This window comes from Eleginops maclovinus, chromosome 2 (genome assembly GCF_036324505.1).
Source record: "Eleginops maclovinus isolate JMC-PN-2008 ecotype Puerto Natales chromosome 2, JC_Emac_rtc_rv5, whole genome shotgun sequence".
Lineage (NCBI taxonomy): Eukaryota > Metazoa > Chordata > Actinopteri > Perciformes > Eleginopidae > Eleginops > Eleginops maclovinus.
This window is the reverse complement of record NC_086350.1, coordinates 8,338,524-8,359,908: the sequence shown is the minus strand read 5'-3', so window position 1 is coordinate 8,359,908 and position 21,385 is coordinate 8,338,524. Positions and strand designations below refer to the sequence as shown.

At 42.8% G+C, this 21,385-nt stretch overlaps 2 protein-coding genes across 2 annotated transcripts in view; both read left to right on the top strand.

The window, feature by feature from the left end:
- The first annotated feature begins 1,033 nt into the window (after positions 1-1,033).
- LOC134874326 (PDZ domain-containing RING finger protein 4-like) overlaps positions 1,034-21,385 on the top strand; it is a 112,105-nt gene continuing 91,753 nt past the window's right edge. The window contains 2 exon segments of the mRNA XM_063898389.1: positions 1,034-1,682; positions 2,194-2,277. Coding sequence (XP_063754459.1) covers positions 1,203-1,682; positions 2,194-2,277 — 564 coding nt within the window. The 5' untranslated portion in view covers positions 1,034-1,202.
- Positions 4,509-21,385, top strand: part of LOC134879292 (uncharacterized) — a 72,741-nt gene continuing 55,864 nt past the window's right edge. Inside the window, exons 1-2 of the mRNA XM_063905744.1 lie at positions 4,509-4,624; positions 4,808-10,677. Coding sequence (XP_063761814.1) covers positions 4,986-10,677 — 5,692 coding nt within the window. The 5' untranslated portion in view covers positions 4,509-4,624; positions 4,808-4,985. The remainder of the gene's footprint in view (positions 4,625-4,807; positions 10,678-21,385) is intronic.

Here is a 21,385-nt window from a genome sequence, read left to right as displayed (position 1 = left end):
TTTGGAAATCTCTCCTCTTCAATCAGGGGGTCGTAACGGTTATTCACTGAAATCAGCTCTCAGAGAGAACAAAAGACGGAGATAAGTTTTCTTTCAGTGGCTTATCAGTCCAAGCATATGGCCTGTGTGATAGGTCTGATCCCAGGTGGCTGTGTAACACTTTCCCCCAAAACACACTCGCAATATCCTGGCTGCTGCAAGCCTGATTGCTCCTCCATACAATACACTCCTACAGACTGGCAATATTTGCTGAGAAAGCGTTGATATAAAATCTAATATAATATGTTAATATCAAATTATAAAGTAATATAAGAGCTACTATTTCATCTATGGTGATTGACAGGAGGCAAAACACACTCCTCTGACCTCCTTGTGCATATGTTTTCGCTGACAGGTGTGCAGTCCCAGGACAGATTCTGCTATTGTCTTTGTAAATCTACACCTGCTCTATGACAGCTCAGACAACACAAAACACACTTTAAAGTGGTGGACGGCAGACTAGAACCAGACTGCTGCGCTCGGAGACCTGAAACGTGATGCCTTCTCTGAGATGTCTGCAATATGTCATGCTGTGTCAGGCAGTAAGTAAGGCTGGCCTGGACTCAAGGATGTATTAGTGAAGGTCTCCATGCAGATATTGTGTTACAAGCCAGGGTTTAACCACTGAGGGACCATCGCCCCCTTGAGACAAGTTTCACTGACATGTCGTCACTGCTGTTCCAGAGGTAGTCTCTTTTAATAAAAGGTTAATATGAGGCACAGCAAAACCTCATAGTCAATCAGCATGTGGACTGTTAACACACTGTCTTTTCCATCCAGTTTTGAGATCATGTTTCAGGTACTAACTATTTGACAGAATGTGAAAGAATGAGCGACCTCTGCTGGTGGGGATCTATAACACACATCAAGTGCACAGCAGCTGCTCACAATTTAGATCAATCAGATCAAAATGAAATCAAACACAAAACAAACAAACAAACAAAAAAAGGTCGTAAAGATGTTTTTACCAAAGACATGCCATTGAAGTCAAATATCAAATTGGGTGTGGAAATGCGTGAGTCAGCAGGCTGAAGTTCTCCCCTCAGTCACATTTTGCTCCTCAGATCAACATCTCATTTGATGTCGCGTGAGAAGTGGCGCAGCCCCTCAGCTCCGCGTGAGCTGCGCAGACCGGTCAAACTTTTTAGTGCTGTCACGCTCTCATGTGTTCAGACTTGTTGAATAACTTTATCTTAACTCATTGCACTGCCCAGGAAAGTTGTCTGTGGATTTCGCAAACTATGTGCGCTGATTGCCCGACTGCTTGCGCGGAAAAGGAGCCAATCTGTCAAGTTTTGAAACCAGGCGTGATGGAGTCGCAAACAAAGCTGCAGCCGGGCGGAGGTGTTTGTCAGAGAGGATGCGGGCTGCGGCTGTCCGGTGTGGACATGGACTCCGGGCAGCACTGCTGTGTGGACGCGCTGCGCACCGTCACCGAGGCACTGGAGGAAAGAAGCGCCACTTTGGAGCATGAAACCCGGATGCAGAGGCTCAGGTGGAACCGGAGGGAGCAGAACCTGTTGGCCCAGGTGACAGCTCTGCAGAACGAGGCCCAGCTTTCTGCTCTCCAGTACCAGCGCAGACTGCACCAATACATGCTGCACATCCACAGCATGGCGGAGCAGGTCACCGGCTTCTGCCAGGTGAGGGGGGTTGATATGATGTGTCCATGACAGTGGTGCAAAGTAACTAAGTACCTTTACTAAGTACTGTAGTTTAGTACCATTTTGAGTCACTCCAGAGTTTTTTAGTTGAGTATTTAAATTGTTTGCTACTTTGTACTTCCTCCCCACTGTAATTCATAGGCAAATGGTGCACTTTTACTCCACTACATGATGTGAAATATAAACCACACTTAAAAAATACTTTACTTGCACGTGTTTACAAGCAATCCTGCAGCATTCAAAGTCAATAAAGTTAGCTGCACCTATCCCAGCTTTGATAAACACTTTAAGTACATTTTGTTGCTGATACTTTTATAGTTTTACTTCAGTAATATGTTGAATAAAGGACTTTTACTCGTGAACTACATACCATCCATTTGGTAGTTTTACTTTCTCTTACTAGTACAAGTACAAGAACTGAGCTCTTCTCCCACCTCTGAACATGACAGGTTGTTAACTCTAACACACTGTTTGTTTGTTGGCTAATTAGAGGGATGTGAGGACAACTGCTGACATGCAAAACAAGATTTCAGATAAAGAGGAAGAGGCTCAGGAGCAGCTGAAAGCACCTGAGGTAAGACAAGCAAACTTTGACTTACTGCTGGAAACACTGACTTATATTCTCAAACACTTGAACACAAGTTTGGTTGTTTTTATACAAAGTCCCACGGAGACACTTCAAAATGTGTTGATATAAGAATGTAGGTGTTTTTGATAAGCAGCCTCCTGTGATCCAGGAGTTTGTTTCTTCCTCCTTTGTTTCACTTGCAGCCACAGCTCAGGCCTGCCGCTGCCAGAAAATACTTTATGTAAATGTTGACTCTGGGTTCACAGTAAATGGTATGGAATGATAGCAAACTCTGACTGAAGACGGCTTACAGAACATAATCTCTCCTCAAATGCTTCTGTTTGTCATTTGGTGTGGTCCCTTTTCTCAAAGCAAGGGTGTGTAGTTGAAAGTGAAGTAGAATTTCATCTACAGTATATAAGTCTGTATGTGATCACCAGTCTATGTATTTGCCATCAATACATGATCGCTTCAGTGCTACCTTAGTAGTTTCTGACTTTTTTAAACTTGTTTTGTCCATCTTGTGACGTAAGAAATCCTTCCAAAGCGCTCTTTGTCCTTTTCTTCGGGTCACAGCTGATCTAATGTCATTGTCTGGTTAGTGTCCTATATTACTTAGAATGTTTGAGGTCAGAACACCATATCAAACTTCACTTCGAACTGTAGTCCAGCCTTTGCAAAGAAGTAAAACGGAAATTTGAAAGCCTACTCCAGCACCAAATAAGGTCAGGAGAAAAATCTGAAGACATGAATTGATAAAATACCTTGAGTGAGAATCTTATAAAGAGGCTTTTAGAAATGCCTTCAGATCTATTGGAATACTTGCTGTAGCATGGCTGTTTAATAAAAAATTCGGTGGGAAAAATACCCTCCTATTGGTGTTAACAGCTTGTAATAAATGTTAATCAGTACTTGTTTGCTTCTGTGCTTTTGCCTGATGTGTTTGGTGTCTGTAATTCATGGGCTAAACTGCATAGAAACCGTTTCTAACCTATTTTCTCTTTGTTATAGCTGGGAATAATTAATTTAACCTCTCTCTGTGGCTGCCAATTCTAATAATAGCTCTTATTTCAGTAAGCTCACAAAAAGTTTGAGTTGATAACCCCTCCAGCCAGAGCCTCTGTTGTGTTTGGGCGGCTGCTGAGGCTCGACCGGTTTAATCGTGGTAATGGTGATATAAAGTATCTCTCTAATTGCCTACAGCATGCTGTGAGTGTGACAGACTGTCTTTTGATTAATGTGGAAAACTGTTCAGCATCCTCTGCCAGTGCTGGCCAGTAACACAGCAAGCATTCGCAGCTCTTTTTTCGGGGCTAAACTCTCCACTCTAATGCGTCTTTAATAGTTTTCTCATTGTGTGTTTTCTTTATCCATTTGCTTTCCAAATGGATTTTCCAATACTGGGGTTGCAGTTCATAAAACAAAGTCTTACTGTTTTGTGGAAATCCATGTTGTTGAAAAAAGCGATGGGCTTTCTGCTGGCATAGACAATACAGTTGACCTAGTGAAAATCCCAGGAGCCGTTATGGATGGTCCCTTTGTGTGGTTGGAAAGCCTAAATGGACACTTCAGTTACTGTCAAGATTTCCGTTCTAGCAAGGCAGCGTGACAAGGAAAATGTAGCTTATTTTTTAAACAGTGGTTCACTGATTTCAGACAGATAGACTCCGTGCAGGCCTCTCAATACTAGCCAATTTTCCTGACTTAATCACACCTATAGCTTAAAAAAAGTCTTAATCTGATTAATTTAGGATTTAAACCTTCAATATAAATACACAAAAGGAAAAGAGGATAGAGAATTCAAATACAAGCCTATTTATTTGTCACACACATGTACAAAGGATCAGTGGGCAGTGAGCAATTTACATTAAATGATGAGAAAAGAATGACACTCAATTTACCTCCAGGTAATAGTCAGCACCCTCACATACTATGGAGAAGATTTAGAAATAGAGGTGCTGCATTGTTCTTATTTTGAAGGGTTGCTAATAAGCCCTCACAATATGCTTGAGTATGAAAAGAAAATACTGTACCTTTTTTGTTTTTAGTTCAACTATGTATGCTCACTAATTAGTGCCATTTAGTTTTAAATGCATGTGCAAATGCATTGAAAGGCTTTTTGAGATGTGGATTTTGAAAATGTGAGTTTGTCTGTGTCGCCATTAGGGCGATATATTTTGACTTTTATTTTGACACATTGAGAAAGAATACAAACTTTTACTTTGATACAATTTCCGGTAACTTCCTTACCACTTCCTGCCTTGTCATCAGTTACTTCCCACTCAGTTCCTATCTGTTGAAAACAGTTAATACTTAAGAATTCCTGACCGTGAAAGATGCTAGAAGCAAAGTCGTAAGTAAAACTCATTGTTAAGTTAAATAATTGATAGATTAAGTTAAGTTTAAAGTTGAAAGAGAAGGTAATAATAGTCTTAAAAGATCGTTTTTATTTACATGTATTTACAAGGATATTTCATAAGACTTCATGTGAAGCTGAACTTTATGTTAAAAAATGTCAAACTTTGTTTTGTTGCAGTTTTCACTCTGCCATGTAATGCTGGAATCTTCAGTAAACAACAGTGAAATGTTAACTACGACACAGACTCCTGGTTATTGCATCAGAGTTTAACTTGTTGGATAGCTTCAGTTGTTACACTGCAGTGAAGACAACACAGTGAAAAGACTGAGAAGTTAGCATTGAATAACGAGTCAAGATGGAAACTACATCTAATAAATCAGGAAAAAGTGGAAGCAGCTTTCATTCATCTGCCTCATCAACCAATGCTTTACTTCGTGCACGAGCAAAAGCAGCAGCTACTAAAGTGCGTGCCGAATATGCTGAGCAAGAAGCCAAAGCTAGGATAGAAAAAGTGAAAAAAGAGACTGAGGCTGAAACACTAGCCATCTGCCGTGAAGCAGCAGAAGCTGAAGCCGTAGCAGCTGTCTGGGAATCAGCAGTTTCAGGAAGCAACAATTATATTGTGCTGGATGAAACAAATTCAACAGAACAAAGCAAACTTGAACGGACAAGTGAATACATCCAAACTCACTTCCATTCCACTAACTCCGTCCAACAAACAGCCATGAAGGCTAGTTCGCCACCAACTCAACCAATTACCTATGCCACTCTCAGTTATAGCCCGAACAACCCCTTTGTTTCACGCCATCAGCCGCCTGTTTTTTCATACGACAGCACAAACAATGTGGATTTTACAGACTATGACTTAGACTATGCGCCACCAGCAGCCAAAGAGTCAGTCAGCCAGAATCCATTTACCCGAGAAGGTCCGCGGGTTATTCCCAAGACTCTTACCTCGCAGATCAGTGACTTGAATATTGGAGCTCCATCCTTCAACCCCCAGCCAACAAATACTCAAAGTATGCCTGCAACTGAACACCTGGCACAATATTTAGCTCGGCGTGACCTAGTGAATACAAGTTTGTACGAGTTTGATGATAAACCTGAAAATTATCGTGCTTGGCTGTCATCATACAAAAATGCCACTCAAGGACTTGGTCTCACAGCCACTGAGGAATTGGACTTGATGACGCGATGGCTTGGAAAAGAGTCCAGCAACCAGGTGAAACGTCTCCGTGCAGTGCACATAGCAAGTCCACAAATAGCACTGGGGAAAGCTTGGGAACGTCTTCAGGAGTGTTATGCAGCCCCAGAGGTGATTGAAAAGGCCCTCTTTACCCGACTGGATGCATTTCCCAGAGTCTCAGCCAAGGAAAATCTGAAGCTACGAGAGCTAGCTGACCTGCTTATGGAAGTGCAGTGTGCTAAAGAAGATGGCTACTTACCAGGCCTGTCCTACCTGGACACGACACGCGGAATTGAACCCATAGTGACCAAGCTGCCTTATGGACTCCAGGAAAAATGGATCTCGGCCGGTTCTAAGTATAAAGAAGCAAATGGAGGACGGTTCCCACCGTTTGATTACTTCACGAAACTCATATGCTATGAGGCCAAGAAGAGAAATGACCCTAGCTTTGCCTTTTTAAATACCACCACAATGTCATCTGTCAGAGCTGAAGGTGCCTTTCCTAAAACCTTCAAGAAACCCATTGCAGTTCACAAGATCAATGTCACTCCCACAGAGTCAAATGTCTCTAGTGATCCGAGTAAGATCTGCCCAATACATGCAAAACCCCACCCACTGAAGAAGTGCAAAGCCTTCAGAGCCGAAACTCTTGATGACAGAAAGGTATTTCTGAAAGAAAACGGAATCTGCTTTAAGTGCTGTAGCTCAACCAACCATATGGCAAAGGACTGCACTACAATTGTTAAGTGTTTTGAGTGTGACAGCACCCGACATATCTCAGCTATGCACCCAGGACCAGCACCGCACCTCACGACTCCTCTGACCTCGCCACAGCATGGCGGGGAGGGAGAAGAGGTAAACGACACCAGTGAGGTTAGCGCAAGCTGCACAGCAGTATGTGGTACAGGACAAGTCGGACGGTCATGCTCCAAGATATGCCTGGCAAGAGTGTACCAGAAAGACCACCCAGAGGAAGCCATCAAGGCCTACGTCGTGTTAGACGACCAAAGCAACCGATCGTTGGCCAAGTCCAGTTTCTTTGACAAGTTTGACATCCACACTAAGCCATATCCTTACCAACTGAAAACATGTTCTGGTATAGTAGACACTTTCGGCAGAAGGGCATCAGATTTTATCGTGGAGTCCCTCAATGGAAAAGTTAGGATTCCCTTACCACCACTCACTGAGTGTAATGACTTACCTGATAATCGGTCTGAAATTCCCACACCAAATGCCGCTCTGCATCAGCCTCACCTGTCAAAGGTAGCAGAACACATCCCAAAGCTGGACCCCACTGCTGAAATCCTCCTGCTGCTAGGGAGAGACGCAATCAGAGCACACAAAGTAAGGGAACAAATAAATGGCCCCGCCAATGCACCCTTCGCACAACGCCTTGACTTAGGCTGGGTGCTGGTCGGAGAAGTCTGTCTAGGGAGCACACACAAGCCGAACGTCAGTTCCTTCCGGACGGCCATGGTCGACTGTCATCGGCCCTCACTCTTCCAGCCATGCACAAGCCTTTTGCACATTAAAGAGGAACTTCACGACAGACTGCCAGGAAACAGTGCCTTACCACCCAGAGCTAAGGAACACAGTCTGGGTCAAAATGTGTTTGACTGCACGGAACAGGACAATAAGCTAGCACCTTCAATCGAAGATGAAACTTTCCTCAAAATGATGGACAAAGACGTCTACAGAAACGATTCACACAGCTGGGTTGCTCCATTGCCGTTCAGACTACCTAGGCAACAGCTTCCCAACAACCGCGAGCAAGCACTCAAGCGGTTTGGCTCACTCCAACGCCAATTCAAAAGAAAGCCAGAAATGCAACAGCAATACGTGGAATTTATGGGTAAACTGCTGAAAAACAACCATGCTGAGGTGGCACCAGAGCTAAGAGAAGAAGAGTGCTGGTATTTACCAAGCTTTGCCGTGTATCACCCACAGAAACCCGATCAAATCAGGGTAGTGTTTGATTCAAGTGCCCAACAGTCTGGGATCTCCTTGAATAACGTGCTCTTGACTGGACCGGATCTGAACAACACCCTTCTAGGAGTGCTCATGCGGTTCCGAAAGGACAAGGTCGCTGTGATGGCAGACATTCAACAAATGTTTTACTGCTTCCTTGTGGACGAAAAGCACAGAAACTACCTGCGATTCTTATGGTTCAAGGACAACAACGTAGCCAACGAGGTCATTGACTACAGAATGAAAGTTCATGTTTTTGGGAACAGCCCATCTCCTGCAGTGTCGATCTATGGGCTCAGAAGAGCCATCAGAGATGGCGCAGAAAAATATGGAACAGACACAGTCAACTTCGTCGAACGGCACTTTTATGTTGATGACGGCCTCTGTTCTGTCCCAACTGATGCAGAGGCTATTGGGCTGCTTCATAGGACTCAAGCCTCACTTGCTGAGTCTAACTTGAGGCTCCACAAATTTGTCTCAAACAGTCAGGCTGTCTTGGAAGCCTTCCCAAGTGAGGACTGCGTACAAGCCAAAAGGGATGTAGACCTCAGTGGAGATGAGTCACCCACCCAACGCAGCTTGGGGCTCCTGTGGGAAATAGCAAGTGACACATTCACCTTCTCTGTGTCAACCGACACCAAACCATTCACCCGTCGAGGGGTTCTTTCAATGGTGAACAGTGTCTTCGACCCTTTAGGGTTTCTGGCTCCAGTTACGATCCAAGGCAGGGGCCTTCTCAGAGAGTTGAATTCTGAGACATCGGAGTGGGACACCCCATTGCCTGAAGATAAGTTAGGCAAGTGGGAAGCTTGGAGAAACTCGCTTCAAGACTTGAGGCACTTTCATATACCTAGGATGTACACAGGCATCTGCCCAGCCAAGGCTGAGCGAGTAGAACTCCACGTCTTTAGCGATGCATCTGTGAAGGCCATTGGTGCCGTAGCCTACCTGAAAGCCATCCAAGAAGACACAGTAGACGTGGGATTTGTCATGGCAAAAGCCAAACTTGCCCCTCAATCAGACCCGACCATTCCCAGACTTGAACTGTGTGCAGCAGTCTTAGCAGTGGAAATAGCTGAGCTGATTCAGGATGAACTGGATCTAAAGCTGGATGCCACAAAGTTCTACACTGATAGCAAAGTTGTCCTTGGATACATTTACAACCAGTCCAGACGGTTCTATGTGTACGTCCATAATCGGGTCCAGCGTATACGCCAGTCTACCATCCCTGAACAATGGCACTACGTGAACACCGAAGACAATCCGGCTGACCTGGCGTCGCGGTCGGTCCCAGCAGCACACCTCACAAAGACAATGTGGTTCAACGGACCAACCTTCCTGCGCAAGCCCTCTGTTCAGCCAGACCCTGCCTCAGTCATACCTCAGTCATTCAGCATAGTCTCACCAGAGTCAGATGCAGAGGTCCGTCCAGCGGTGAAGAGCTACATTACTGATCTACAAGGGAAAGTTCTCAGCACAGAGCGCTTTGAAAGGTTCTCCACATTCGACACTCTCCAACGAGCCATCGCACTCCTTATTCATATAGGGAGATCCTTCAGCACTCCGACAGGCAAGTGCAAGGGATGGCATCACTGTGACCTACCTCGTTCAGTGGATGAGCTTTCCCAAGCAAGAGAAGTCATCATCAGAGCTGTTCAGAGGAATACCTTTGTGAAGGAATTTGAAGCTCTGGAGAGAGGAAAGCAAGTTCCGTTAAGCAGCTGCCTACGCTCTCTCAACCCAGTCTTACAGGATGACCTCCTCTGCCTTGGAGGCAGACTGAAGAATGCAGATGTGTCCATTGAACAAAAGAACCCTGTCATTCTCCCAAAAGAACACCATGTGTCCTTGCTTCTCACCAGATACCACCATGCCCAAGTAAAGCATCAGGGTCGCCAGTTAACAGAAGGTGCTGTACGAGCTGCTGGGCTCTGGATCCTGGGAGGCAAGCGGCTCGTTAACTCAACTATTCACAAGTGCATCACCTGTCGCAGACTTAGAGGACGGATGCAGGAACAAAAAATGGCAGATTTGCCCACAGAACGCCTTACAACCTGCCCTCCCTTCACGTATGTGGGACTGGATGTCTTCGGACCCTGGCACGTCTCCACCAGACGCACCAGAGGGACACAACCTCAGAGCAAGTGCTGGGCCATACTATTCTGCTGCATGAGCTCCAGGGCAGTTCACATCGAGGTGATTACCTCAATGGACACCTCAAGCTGCATAAACGCATTGAGGCGTTTCTTTGCCATAAGAGGACCAGCCAAACAACTGAGGTCAGACTGCGGCACAAATTTCATTGGGGCTTGCAAAGAACTTGGGCTGAGTGCAGATCAACCAGACAGCACAGTGCAGAGGTATCTGCAACATCAAGGATGCTCCTGGGTGTTTAACCCGCCTCATGCCTCACACATGGGGGGTTCATGGGAGCGCCTCATTGGGTTAGCCCGAAGAATCCTGGATTCGACGCTCCGCGAACACAGCACTCGCCTAACTCATGATGTTCTGTGCACACTAATGGCAGAAGTGACAGCAATTCTGAACGCAAGACCACTAGTTCCAGTATCGAATGATCCCGAGAATCCATTCATCCTCACACCATCGATGCTGTTAACGCAGAAAGTGGGCGTCCCACCACCTCCAGGTGACTTCACAGGCAGAGACCTCCTCACGAAGCAGTGGAGACAAGTACAAGCATTATCCAACTTGTTCTGGAACCGTTGGAGACAAGTGTACCTGTCAACCTTACAAAGCCGCAAGAAATGGACAAGGTCCCACCAGAACCTGCAAGACGGTGACATCGTCCTCCTCAAAGACAACCAAGCTGCCCGCAACAACTGGCCTTTGGCAGTGGTCACAAAGGCTATTCCAGGAACAGATGGAAGAGTCCGTAAGGTGGAACTAAAGACAGCAAATCAAGGCCAACCAAAGACTTACCTTAGACCAGTGATGGAAACGGTTTTGCTTCTTCATAAGAACTGATGTTTCAGTTGTAGATCTTAGTTGAATGTAATGTTCATGCTAGTATAGTGACCTCACAGTGGTCACAGCGGGGAGTGTGTCGCCATTAGGGCGATATATTTTGACTTTTATTTTGACACATTGAGAAAGAATACAAACTTTTACTTTGATACAATTTCCTGTAACTTCCTTACCACTTCCTGCCTTGTCATCAGTTACTTCCCACTCAGTTCCTATCTGTTGAAAACAGTTAATACTTAAGAATTCCTGACCGTGAAAGATGCTAGAAGCAAAGTCGTAAGTAAAACTCATTGTTAAGTTAAATAATTGATAGATTAAGTTAAGTTTAAAGTTGAAAGAGAAGGTAATAATAGTCTTAAAAGATCGTTTTTATTTACATGTATTTACAAGGATATTTCATAAGACTTCATGTGAAGCTGAACTTTATGTTAAAAAATGTCAAACTTTGTTTTGTTGCAGTTTTCACTCTGCCATGTAATGCTGGAATCTTCAGTAAACAACAGTGAAATGTTAACTACGACACAGACTCCTGGTTATTGCATCAGAGTTTAACTTGTTGGATAGCTTCAGTTGTTACACTGCAGTGAAGACAACACAGTCTGGGTTCTCTGAATAAAAAGCGGGACAGAGCTGCTGGTTTATTTCTCAAGCTTCCAGGACCAGCCTCAACACCGTGGGGAATACTATATTACACACAACTTTGCCAGTTCTGAATAGGATTTTTTTTCTAATGCCATTTTAAAAAAAGAAAAATGGTCTTAATGTGGTTTAGCTTATAGATAGCTAATGAACCTCCAGGATTCTTGCTTTTGAATATATTTCTTCACAGTTGTTTTTTGTAAGGTGCTTTGAATAAAAGTGTCAGTTCAATGAAAAATGAAACGTTATCTTGGAAGTGTGGCTGCCTTCTACTGTATGCAGTAAACAAAGCATGCTAAGGTTTGCAGCCTATGAGCACAGAAACACCTTTGAATCCATTCCTTAAAATAAATTCTTCTGTTTTTGTTTTCTGAGAGGCTGAATACAGACACCACCTTCCAAATTCTATTGGTCTCATTACATCCCAACGCACATCGTTTAGTTGGAATCCTAAAGTTTCCCACGTTACAATTGCTAACCCTTTGATGCAAAGGGATCAGGTTTAATGAACCAAACGTCAAATGGCTTGTCAGCATAATTCATTTTGTTAAACCTTGCTTCATTTTTCCCCCATTTCTTCTATTTAATATCTTTGTGAAGTGGCTCCCGCACATAAGCACTTCAACAGACACCAGTTGCTCTTCATTGATCCCGATGGCTGCTAAGAAAATGGCTCATTGATCATAGTGTGTAAAACAAAACCAGAGAAAATGGAGACTGTGATATAGCAGTGGACTGCCAGTAAGACTGCAACTCAATGCGATTTACAGCCCATGTACCTCTGAGATGTGCTGGTTCAGATCCAGCTGATCAGTTTGCTGGGCCGACAGTGAATGCAGTCGGCGGCGGTGTGTGAGTCAGCTTGTTCTGCTTTGGTGAAATGGGATAATGGCAGCAACACGCAGCATTGAAACTGAAGCAGGATTAGTCATCACTGCAAAAACATAATCGTCTTCATTTGTCCGTGTAATCTGCCTGTATGTTTGTTTAAAACCAGAGGAATACACAATGAAACCACAGGTGGGGAGTTACAGTCCCACTCCTCCAAGAAATCCCCAAGATGAAGTAATTTTGGAAACTAAGGAATTGGATACTTTGAAAGCGGTTTTAAAGAAAAGCTACTGCACAGGAGAGTAAGAAATCTGTTTTGTTGACCCAGACTGCCTGTGCACTTCAGCACGTGAGCACTGTTGACAGAAGTAGAGGCCTTTTCACCTGCCTGAGTTTAAGAGTATGGCTGCTCCAGCTTCTTATTCTTTTTCAGATTTAAAAGAAAGAGGGTTCGGGAAGAGAAGAATCCTTGCTACACAACTCGAGTGTCTGCCTCATCAAAACCTATCTTGCGTGACAGGCGGGGACGAGAGCAAGCCAGTTTGTTTGCTTCCAAAACAAAAGATGACACGAGAAGATTGCTTTGCGACAAGAGAAAAGATGGATTTATGACCTCTGCTTTTATGTCGGTTGATTTGATTTCATCTTGGCCCAGACTCGGCTCCAAAATAATGATAAAAAACAAGCGAATGTCTTTTTCTCATTGAAGTTGGGTGGTGGGGGGAACAACATCAAATTTAACATCCTGAGAAATACGGAAAAACATTTTTTACATGTCGCTGCAAACAAAGGCAGATGCCTAATGGTCAAATCAGTTGGGCACACACTTGTGAACATCTTTTTAGTGCTAGTCTAGACGGCTTTATGCTCTCCGTGTGATCCAATTCCCTGAAGCACTTTGCTGAAAATGGAAAAGAACGCCTGTATTCGGATAAAACAGCATAAAGTCATTGCTTACTGCTCGCTGTCTGTTTCCCTCCCAGCTGACAGATCAAGAAAATGGGACTGGTGGATTGGGAAATTGAGTCATTGAAGAGTCTTTTCCTACACCTGCATGTTAGGCCCGCTGGAGGGGTTTTCTCTACCTGTTTTGGACTTCATGCCTTGAATTTACACTGCAGCTGTTTCACCTTCGCTTGTGAGAGAGGAACCGCCCTGCTCAACACTTCCTCTCCAATTTAAAACACACACACTCACACACACACACACACACACACACACACACACACACACACACACACACACACACACCCCAATTTTGCATTAATTTAGATGTAAGATACACATGCTTAAGATAAGCACTTAATTATTCATCGCCTCTTTAGCATCATTTACGGTTCTTGTTTTAATGCTTATCTCTATGCATATTTTAGGGACGTGTTTAGGTTTTGCAGGTGTTCGTTTGGCACTGGAAATGTTTTTCCAAAGCTCCTGGCAAGTGTGTGTGTGTTTGCTAATAAGTCAGATATTCAGATTAGGATACTCCAGATTCCAGGGTTGAGGATTTGGACCGATACACAGCAGTGACCTGAGAGTAAATCTTGCACATTATGTGGGTTTTGTCCTGAGCTGTGAATGTGTGTTTGTGTGTGTTTGCATGTATTTACTCAAGCAACACGTCCATCGTGTTAGGCAGAACGCGTGAAAAAGAAAACAGTTTCCAGTAAAGACCACCACACGCCTAAAGAAGAGCACTCTGGGTTAATATGCCCCTTTGTGCTGAAAGAGCTCTTTTGAACGTCAGTGGGATGTAGGTTAGTTTGGTCTGTGGGAGGTTGGAGAGTAAATCATCGTGGCCTGAACTCAGATAAATGTGATGATTATTTATGTTCCTCATATGATGCAATAAATGAAAAACATCTGCAAAGTGAAATATATACAGCCGGATTACAAAGAAGCCCCTTGGTGTGTATCTGTCTGAAGTTACTGGTGTGTTGGAGTCAGCCAGCTCATATTAATGCAGCAGCCAGAAGAACATATTACTCTTTGAAGCTTTTAATAATGATCCGTTATTGTTGAGGTGTTTCTTACCTGATTTATGTACAGTACAATGCGCCACAATTCAACAATGACACAAACTGAAAGAGAAGCTAATTCTTACTTTTGTAATATACAGCTAAAAGATTGAATCACACTTTGTTGACATTTTCATAGACTAAACAATTAATCGATTAATATGGAAAATCTGATTATTTGTTAATGATTGTAGCCCATACAGTGTTTACACTCATAGGATTTATAGAATTGACTGTTATTTCTGTGAGCTCGAGTATGTGTTTGCATCAGACATACTTAATTTATGTACTTATTCACATATGAACTTGCTTCTTTGTTACAACTTTTTCTCTGTATCTGGAGACAGTTTCTCTGCAGTTTTTTTTTTTTCCAGTAACAAGGTTTTAGCAGATGTTCATGTACTGCCGCTCAGTCCTGTAGTGTAGCTGCGCTCTCAGGTGTACAGCAGGAAGCACTTAGTGACGGGTGGCATTCATCAATTGCTCTGGAGTATAACGCTGGACTTAATGCACACATTAATGAAAGTAGCCGGCCGAACCCTGCTGCTCTTCTGTATTTTAAACCTTGAGTTCAGGATTCTTCAGCCAACATCTGGAAAAGAGCCTAGAGTCATAGAGGATGTAAACTGGAAAGCTAGATAGAAACTGAGGCACTTTCCAGGTCAGTTTTAGATGTGGTATTCACGGGATCCCTCTGTGCATAGGCATTGCTTATTTATACTTAGCACAATATAAACATTAATTCAGGTATGTACAGGGAATTGTAATATATGTACACCATTCAAAGACACAAACTTATTATAAACCACTGGAAAAGTATCAATCAATCACTCAAAGTTTATTTATATTGCCCAATATCACACATTTTACACTTGTCTCAGTGGACTTTACAGTTTGTACAGAATATAAATACGAATATAAATATGATCCTTGGACCCTCGCATCGAACAATGAAAAACTTCCTAAGAAACCCCAGAGTAACGGGGGAAAACCTCGGGGAGAGCAACAGAGGAGGGGATCCCTCCCCCAGGACGGACAGACGTGAAATAGAAGTCGTGTTTAAATTAAAGAGATAATACATTTACTCCCAGATGCTGGAAAATGCATGTGTCTCAAGAAGAAGACGATGGATCCAGGTGGATGTCAGCAATCCTATAGCAGCCATCAAAGAAGTACTAAGGTGAGCATCAGGCAGGACCACAGCAACAGGTACGGCCGACTCTGGATCCAGTACTCAGGACCACAGCACCAGCCACAGCGATGACTCAGGATCTCGGCGTAGACAGACACCAAAAAAGACATTTTGGGGAAGCTGGGTTATTTGTAACATGAGAGTACACAGGTACAGAGAGAGTGAAGAAAGAAGTAAGGTGTCCCCCGACAATCTAAGCCTATAGCAGCAAAACTATCTTTCAGCCATAACTATAAACTTTACCAAAAAGGAAGGTCTTAAGCACACTCTTAAAAACAGATTGGGTGTCTGCCGAACAAACACAAAGTGGGAGCTGATTACACAACATTATTTACCTACATAGTAAGTGTTACAATCCCCCCTGTTGTAACCCCTCTACCCAACTTACAGCTGATATCATGAAGATCCACTGTGCTCTCGTGCAACCATACTCTTTCATCCGTCTCCAAGTGTGGTGAGAAAATGGCCTGCTGTGTAGTTGATTCACCAACCAAACATCTGCAGTCTAATCAGAGTTCAGTCGCCCCCTCTGTTCCCATCTTATCCAGCACGTGGGGGGGGTTTGGTTAGTCAGTGACCTGATGCCGTTTGAACTCTCACAGACCTGCTGATTTTTCCTCTGGTCTTGATAAACATGTGGCTAAACCTACAGCTGCTACAGGGAAATTACAGTGAAAGCGTTGAGTCAGCAGTATAGTATACACAACCAGCTGCATTTGTGAATACACAAACCATAAACACACACACACACACACACACACACACACATAGACAACAGCAGTGGCCACTCAATCCTCAGGGTTCTCCGCACAGCTTGTGATGAGTGTGTAAATGAGGTACATTTTGGCTGGACCTTACACTGTGAAGCTCAGATGCAATGCTCTCAAACCAGGTGATTTTTTGGGACAGGTAACATAACAGACATTGATATAACAAATGCATTTATTTGGTTACTATTGGTGGTTGACACTGGGCATCAGTACACAGCAACATGTATAGATATACCAGTGATTCCCATTAGAAACCTAACTGTGGCGGCCCGCCATAGTCTAAATTGTCCGAGATTGTTTTCATAATTCGACAGAAAGTCCTGTCATTAACATTGGGGCTACAGTATATGGCCTTAGCGGAGGTCTGCTGTCTCTGTATGCTCGTCTAGTTCTCACTGTTATGGGTGAGGTTTTTGTTGATTTGGTTTCAGCGTGCATTGTCCTCAGCCGTACTGCCTGTTTTCGTTGATGCTACCAATAGTCACCGAAGTCTGAAAAGTCAAAGTCCTAAACAAAGAAGCTTATATTTTCCCCATTAATTGTTCCTTTGGGGAGTTTGCCTGACAGAGGGTGTTGTATGCTGTACACACTGTAAAGCCCCCTGAAACAAACGTGTAATTTGTGATTTTGGCCAATATACAATTTTGTGAACCTCTGTTATTTTGTGCAAATCAACATGATTACACTTCTCCCCTAATATAACAAAGCTTTGATTGGAATCAAAGACTCTCATCAGTTGTGGTCACCAGTACATGAAACAACTTGGAGTAGCAGCCAGCTCTGAGCTGTCCGCACATTTATTGTCTGTTAAGACTGAACCCATAAAAAAACTGAGGCCTCACACTGTTTAATCCATCACGGATAATATGCAGAGTTTAAAATAGATATGTGGATCATGTTGGACTACACATCACGGCTTCTTTCAGAGAAGACCGTGACATTACCTTTGACCTTTCCCTGGAAGTGCAGTATCATCAAAGCCCCAGGCTGCAGACTGTATTTGATGCACGTTCATCTGCAAACTGAATTAAGGCTGCCTCTGCTTTTGTCGACAGGAGGATTAGGACTTAATTACATCTGGGCAGAGGCTGCCATATAGTCTGAGACGCAACTGTACATTGGGAGACTGGTGCAGAACATTAGGGAGGTGTTGAGGAGAGGGATAAGCTTGTGTAATATGCCAGGTGCGTCCAGGGTATTAGCAAACACTGGCACGGCACTGTGCGCCTGCCAAGACGAGGGATCAAAACAGGCCTACCCCTTTGAATCTTCGCTCTCATTTCATCTTGAAGGCCAACACTCGCCTGTGTCGGGCATTGTTGAGTGGGAGGAAACAGTACGACATTTTGTTTTAGATCTGCACACCATAGCATACACAATGCTGGCAAACACGCACAGGTAGATTTAGGCAGAAATGGCTATGGTTTATCAGTGACTCCATATTGGTATTTAGCCATGCAGATCGTTTGGTTTCCTCCATCTAGATTTGAAGATATCCATCCTTTGACATTTCTGCCTTTATCCCAGTACAAAGGAGGACTTTGTTTTGGTCCACACACCTATGAAAAAGGTTGAAGAATTAATTGATGTCCTCTTTTGTTTGTAACGTTTCCAGACCCCATTTTAAACAGCTTTCCCCTGTTCAGCTCCATAACAGACTGTTTACAGCAATGTATTACAGTACATGCTTTGCTAAACCAAAGTATATGGCACTATCTAAGGGTGTGAGAAAACATTGACATTTGATGACGATGGTGTGATTTGTGATACTGTGTTAAAAAAACATTGTATCTATTTAGTTTACAGGCAAAGAGTTATGGCAGACATTGATTTAGTTTGTGTTTTACCCCCAATTGCAAGCTATCAGTGCTGTAATCTATCTTTTAGCCATTTAATTATTTCACTCAAAATATCACAACGATAACTGAGGTGAAGGTAGAATGACAGTTTTCCAAAAATATGTTTTAAAAAGAAATGGCAAAATCTCGCCTGGCTTACACTGATGGTAACTCGTGTATCATGATAAGTATCGTATAGCCAGGTTCTTGACACACACCATAGCATTAGCATACTATCATGGTCATAGTGCGATGATGCTAACCAGGGGCTTTGAGCTGGTACATTTACCACGTTTGCCCTCTTGGTTTAGCATTTTAGCATTTTATATTTGCTAAATGGCACTAAACACACAGTACCGCTGAGGCTGACGGGGATGTTTTCGATTAAAACTTGACTTGACGAAAATGTAAAGGATCACTATGCTATGGTTACATTAAAAATGTGTCCTGAGGGGAGTCCCAATAGTCCCAATAGGCCCAATTGCAAATAAAAACCTCATGGTGGCAATAAGTCTGGGAATCACGTAGTAGTTGCGATTCATCCTCTGGGCCCTATGCATTTTAGTACAAAATGTAATACAAATAAAGGGAAATAAAGATAGATTTAAATATTTGTGTAATTTTCTTGAAAGGTAAACACCAAGCTGGTTATTGCATGTTTTACCAGCAACGCCTTTAAATTCGTACCTCGTAAAAACAGGCTTTCTCTGCCAAAAACACTTCCTTGTGAATAATATAATGGTCCCTTTCATTTCAAGACGCATCCCATTAATCCACAGTAACATTTTTGAACCACGGCAACATTAAACCTCAAGTCTTCCCCATCACAAAGAATGAGTGGAGTCTTTCCTGTAATAACCGGAGAGCGATGTTTGCCTATCGTAGCGTGACCGCTTAGGAACTAGTTAGCAGAAGTCTCAGGGTATTATTTTAGCAGTCAGATAGAGCCGTTTAATTCCTTTCCAATCAGCGGCTTCGTGTTATTTCTTGAATTGAGAGTAGCAGCTCGGATGGATGTGTTTTTTTTAATTAGCTTTATGGGTTTGCAGAGAAAAGGAGTATGAATATTCCTAATTATCACTGTTGTCTTACAGAAGGAGCTGAGTTTTAATTATAATAGTTCAAATATCTTGGAGGAAAAGTCAATGTTTCCAATAAACATAATACATGTCCTTTTTTCAGCGTAGATAATTGAAATTGTAGAAATTATGCGAGTCAATGAAATCATGCAGTGATTTCATTGCCATTGAGTGCATTATTTATAGTATTTATAGTCTCATGGATGATCATATAGGCTTATTCAAAGCACTATTCAGGCACTTACAGTAAGTCACTACTCCAATATTTTATTAGCAAGTCTTCTTTAGAGTCTAAAGTCCAAAAGGAAAAGCCTTTTACAGTCAAATACAGATCTTTCAGGTCCTTAAAGTCCAACCATTCAAACGATTTACAGAAATAGTCTTCCTTCAAAGCTGTGTCCAAATGTTTTGCTTTCTGTAACTGAGACCAAGTGCATTTCATGGATAAGTGCTCATGATTGGTCGTCATGGAAATCTTTTAGCCCCCACAATTCAATGGCCACTGAGAAAACTCAAGTTGCTGATCAGGACTGTAAAAGCTCCAGGACCGGTGGACCTTGATTTGAACTTGTTTTGCCAATAAAATCTTAGTTTCGGGGGTATTTTGGGAGATTATCGGGTTGAACCTTAAGGCTTGAATATAGTTTCTCAAATCAGGTCTTCAGGTCTTACAACATTCGAGTCAAGGAGAAGAAGTTTGACTCAATTTTAAGTCTCAGGTATATCGTTGTTATCTTGATGATGTAATATTCTTATACCACCTAGTAGAAGCTCATTGTCTGGCTTCCTGCAACATGCTGCTGCTGCCGCCATGTCACCGTGTCAAGTTTCATCACAGCTCCAAGAAGTGTTAAGTGTCCTGTGGTGTTTTCTCATAAAGCGTTATTTAGAGTGTTCATTATTTATGACAAGAACAGATTGGGAGTGTTCCTAAAGTCTAAAAATCCTATAAAATGCATTTCCTTACTCGTAAAATGTTTTACTGGTGTTGGCTATTGCCGTTGTTACATTTCTTGGCCTGTTTGAATAGAATAAACTGAAGGAATTTGCACATTTATTACTTAAAAATGGAGAAAAATAGGTGATGCTGAGGACTCTGGTTCCCCAAAAGCAGCACTTTTAGCTCTTGAGCTTCTTGAGAGAAACTAATGTTAGTGTTTTCCTTAAAGATTGCTTTTTCATCAGTTAAGGAGCACATGTGTGCAGCAGCCTGGATGTGAGTTTGAATTTGCAATGTGTTTTCACAGGGCAGTGCACATACGTCAGTTTTTCTCTGCTTCATTTCCCGCTAATTGATCTCCACCATGTAGAGCAGACGGCAGATAGAAATCTGCATGTGTGTTTACGCGTTTGTGTGCGTGTGTTTGTGCAACTACCGCCAACAGTGCGCCAGATCTGTTGGACCACAGTGCAGCTGGTGGTGTTGAGTCAGCATGTTCAGGTCACAGCGCTGGTGTTGGTACCAGACCTCCATCTGGCTGTGCCAACAGAGAACGCAGCAAATCTCTCACTACATCTGATGCTATCTCAGCCTCCAGATTGGGAACACATTGGTTCTGCACGTCATGTGTTCCTCATTAAGTGACGTTTGTTTGACAGATTATGTGGGAGCCAAGTAAAGCAAGTGTGCTGGTGGATAAGTCTCCTGTGCACTGACTTGAGATCAATATCTTACTTAAATTCTAGCCATAAGTGTAATGGCGCTATCTCACCAGCAGATGGCAGAAAGTACACGTGTGCAGTCGAGTATTCTTTTTGAGCCTGCTCCAGATGTTGGCAGGGCTTTTTGATTTGTAGTTATTAAGCTAATTAGGATCGATGGGAATAGATTGCTTCATGAGAACGTGTTTAGATGTTTTGCTGCACATCTGACAGTTGTGTGTATTTGATTCTCACAGATGTGTATTTGCCCTTTTGCTGTAGCTATGGTCCCTCAGTGACACCATACAGTATGCACAACATATTTGATATTAAACATGTTTGTGATGTTAAAAATTCATCAAATTCTGTGAAAAAGAAGTCAGATTTGTTTTTTTAAATATGCTTGTTGCTTGGCAGATGCTCTGAAAGCCCCAATAAATCCTTCTGATCAGTACGTTTTGTCAAATACTGTTTCCACAAGCTTAATCTTTTCCTTTTTTTATTGGTATTCTGGTGCTTACACACTTTTTTTAAATTTTTTTTTAGCCTTTTAGCTAATTGTCTTTTTAACTGGATATGCCCCATGCAAGATACAAAAGTGTCTTTTCGAC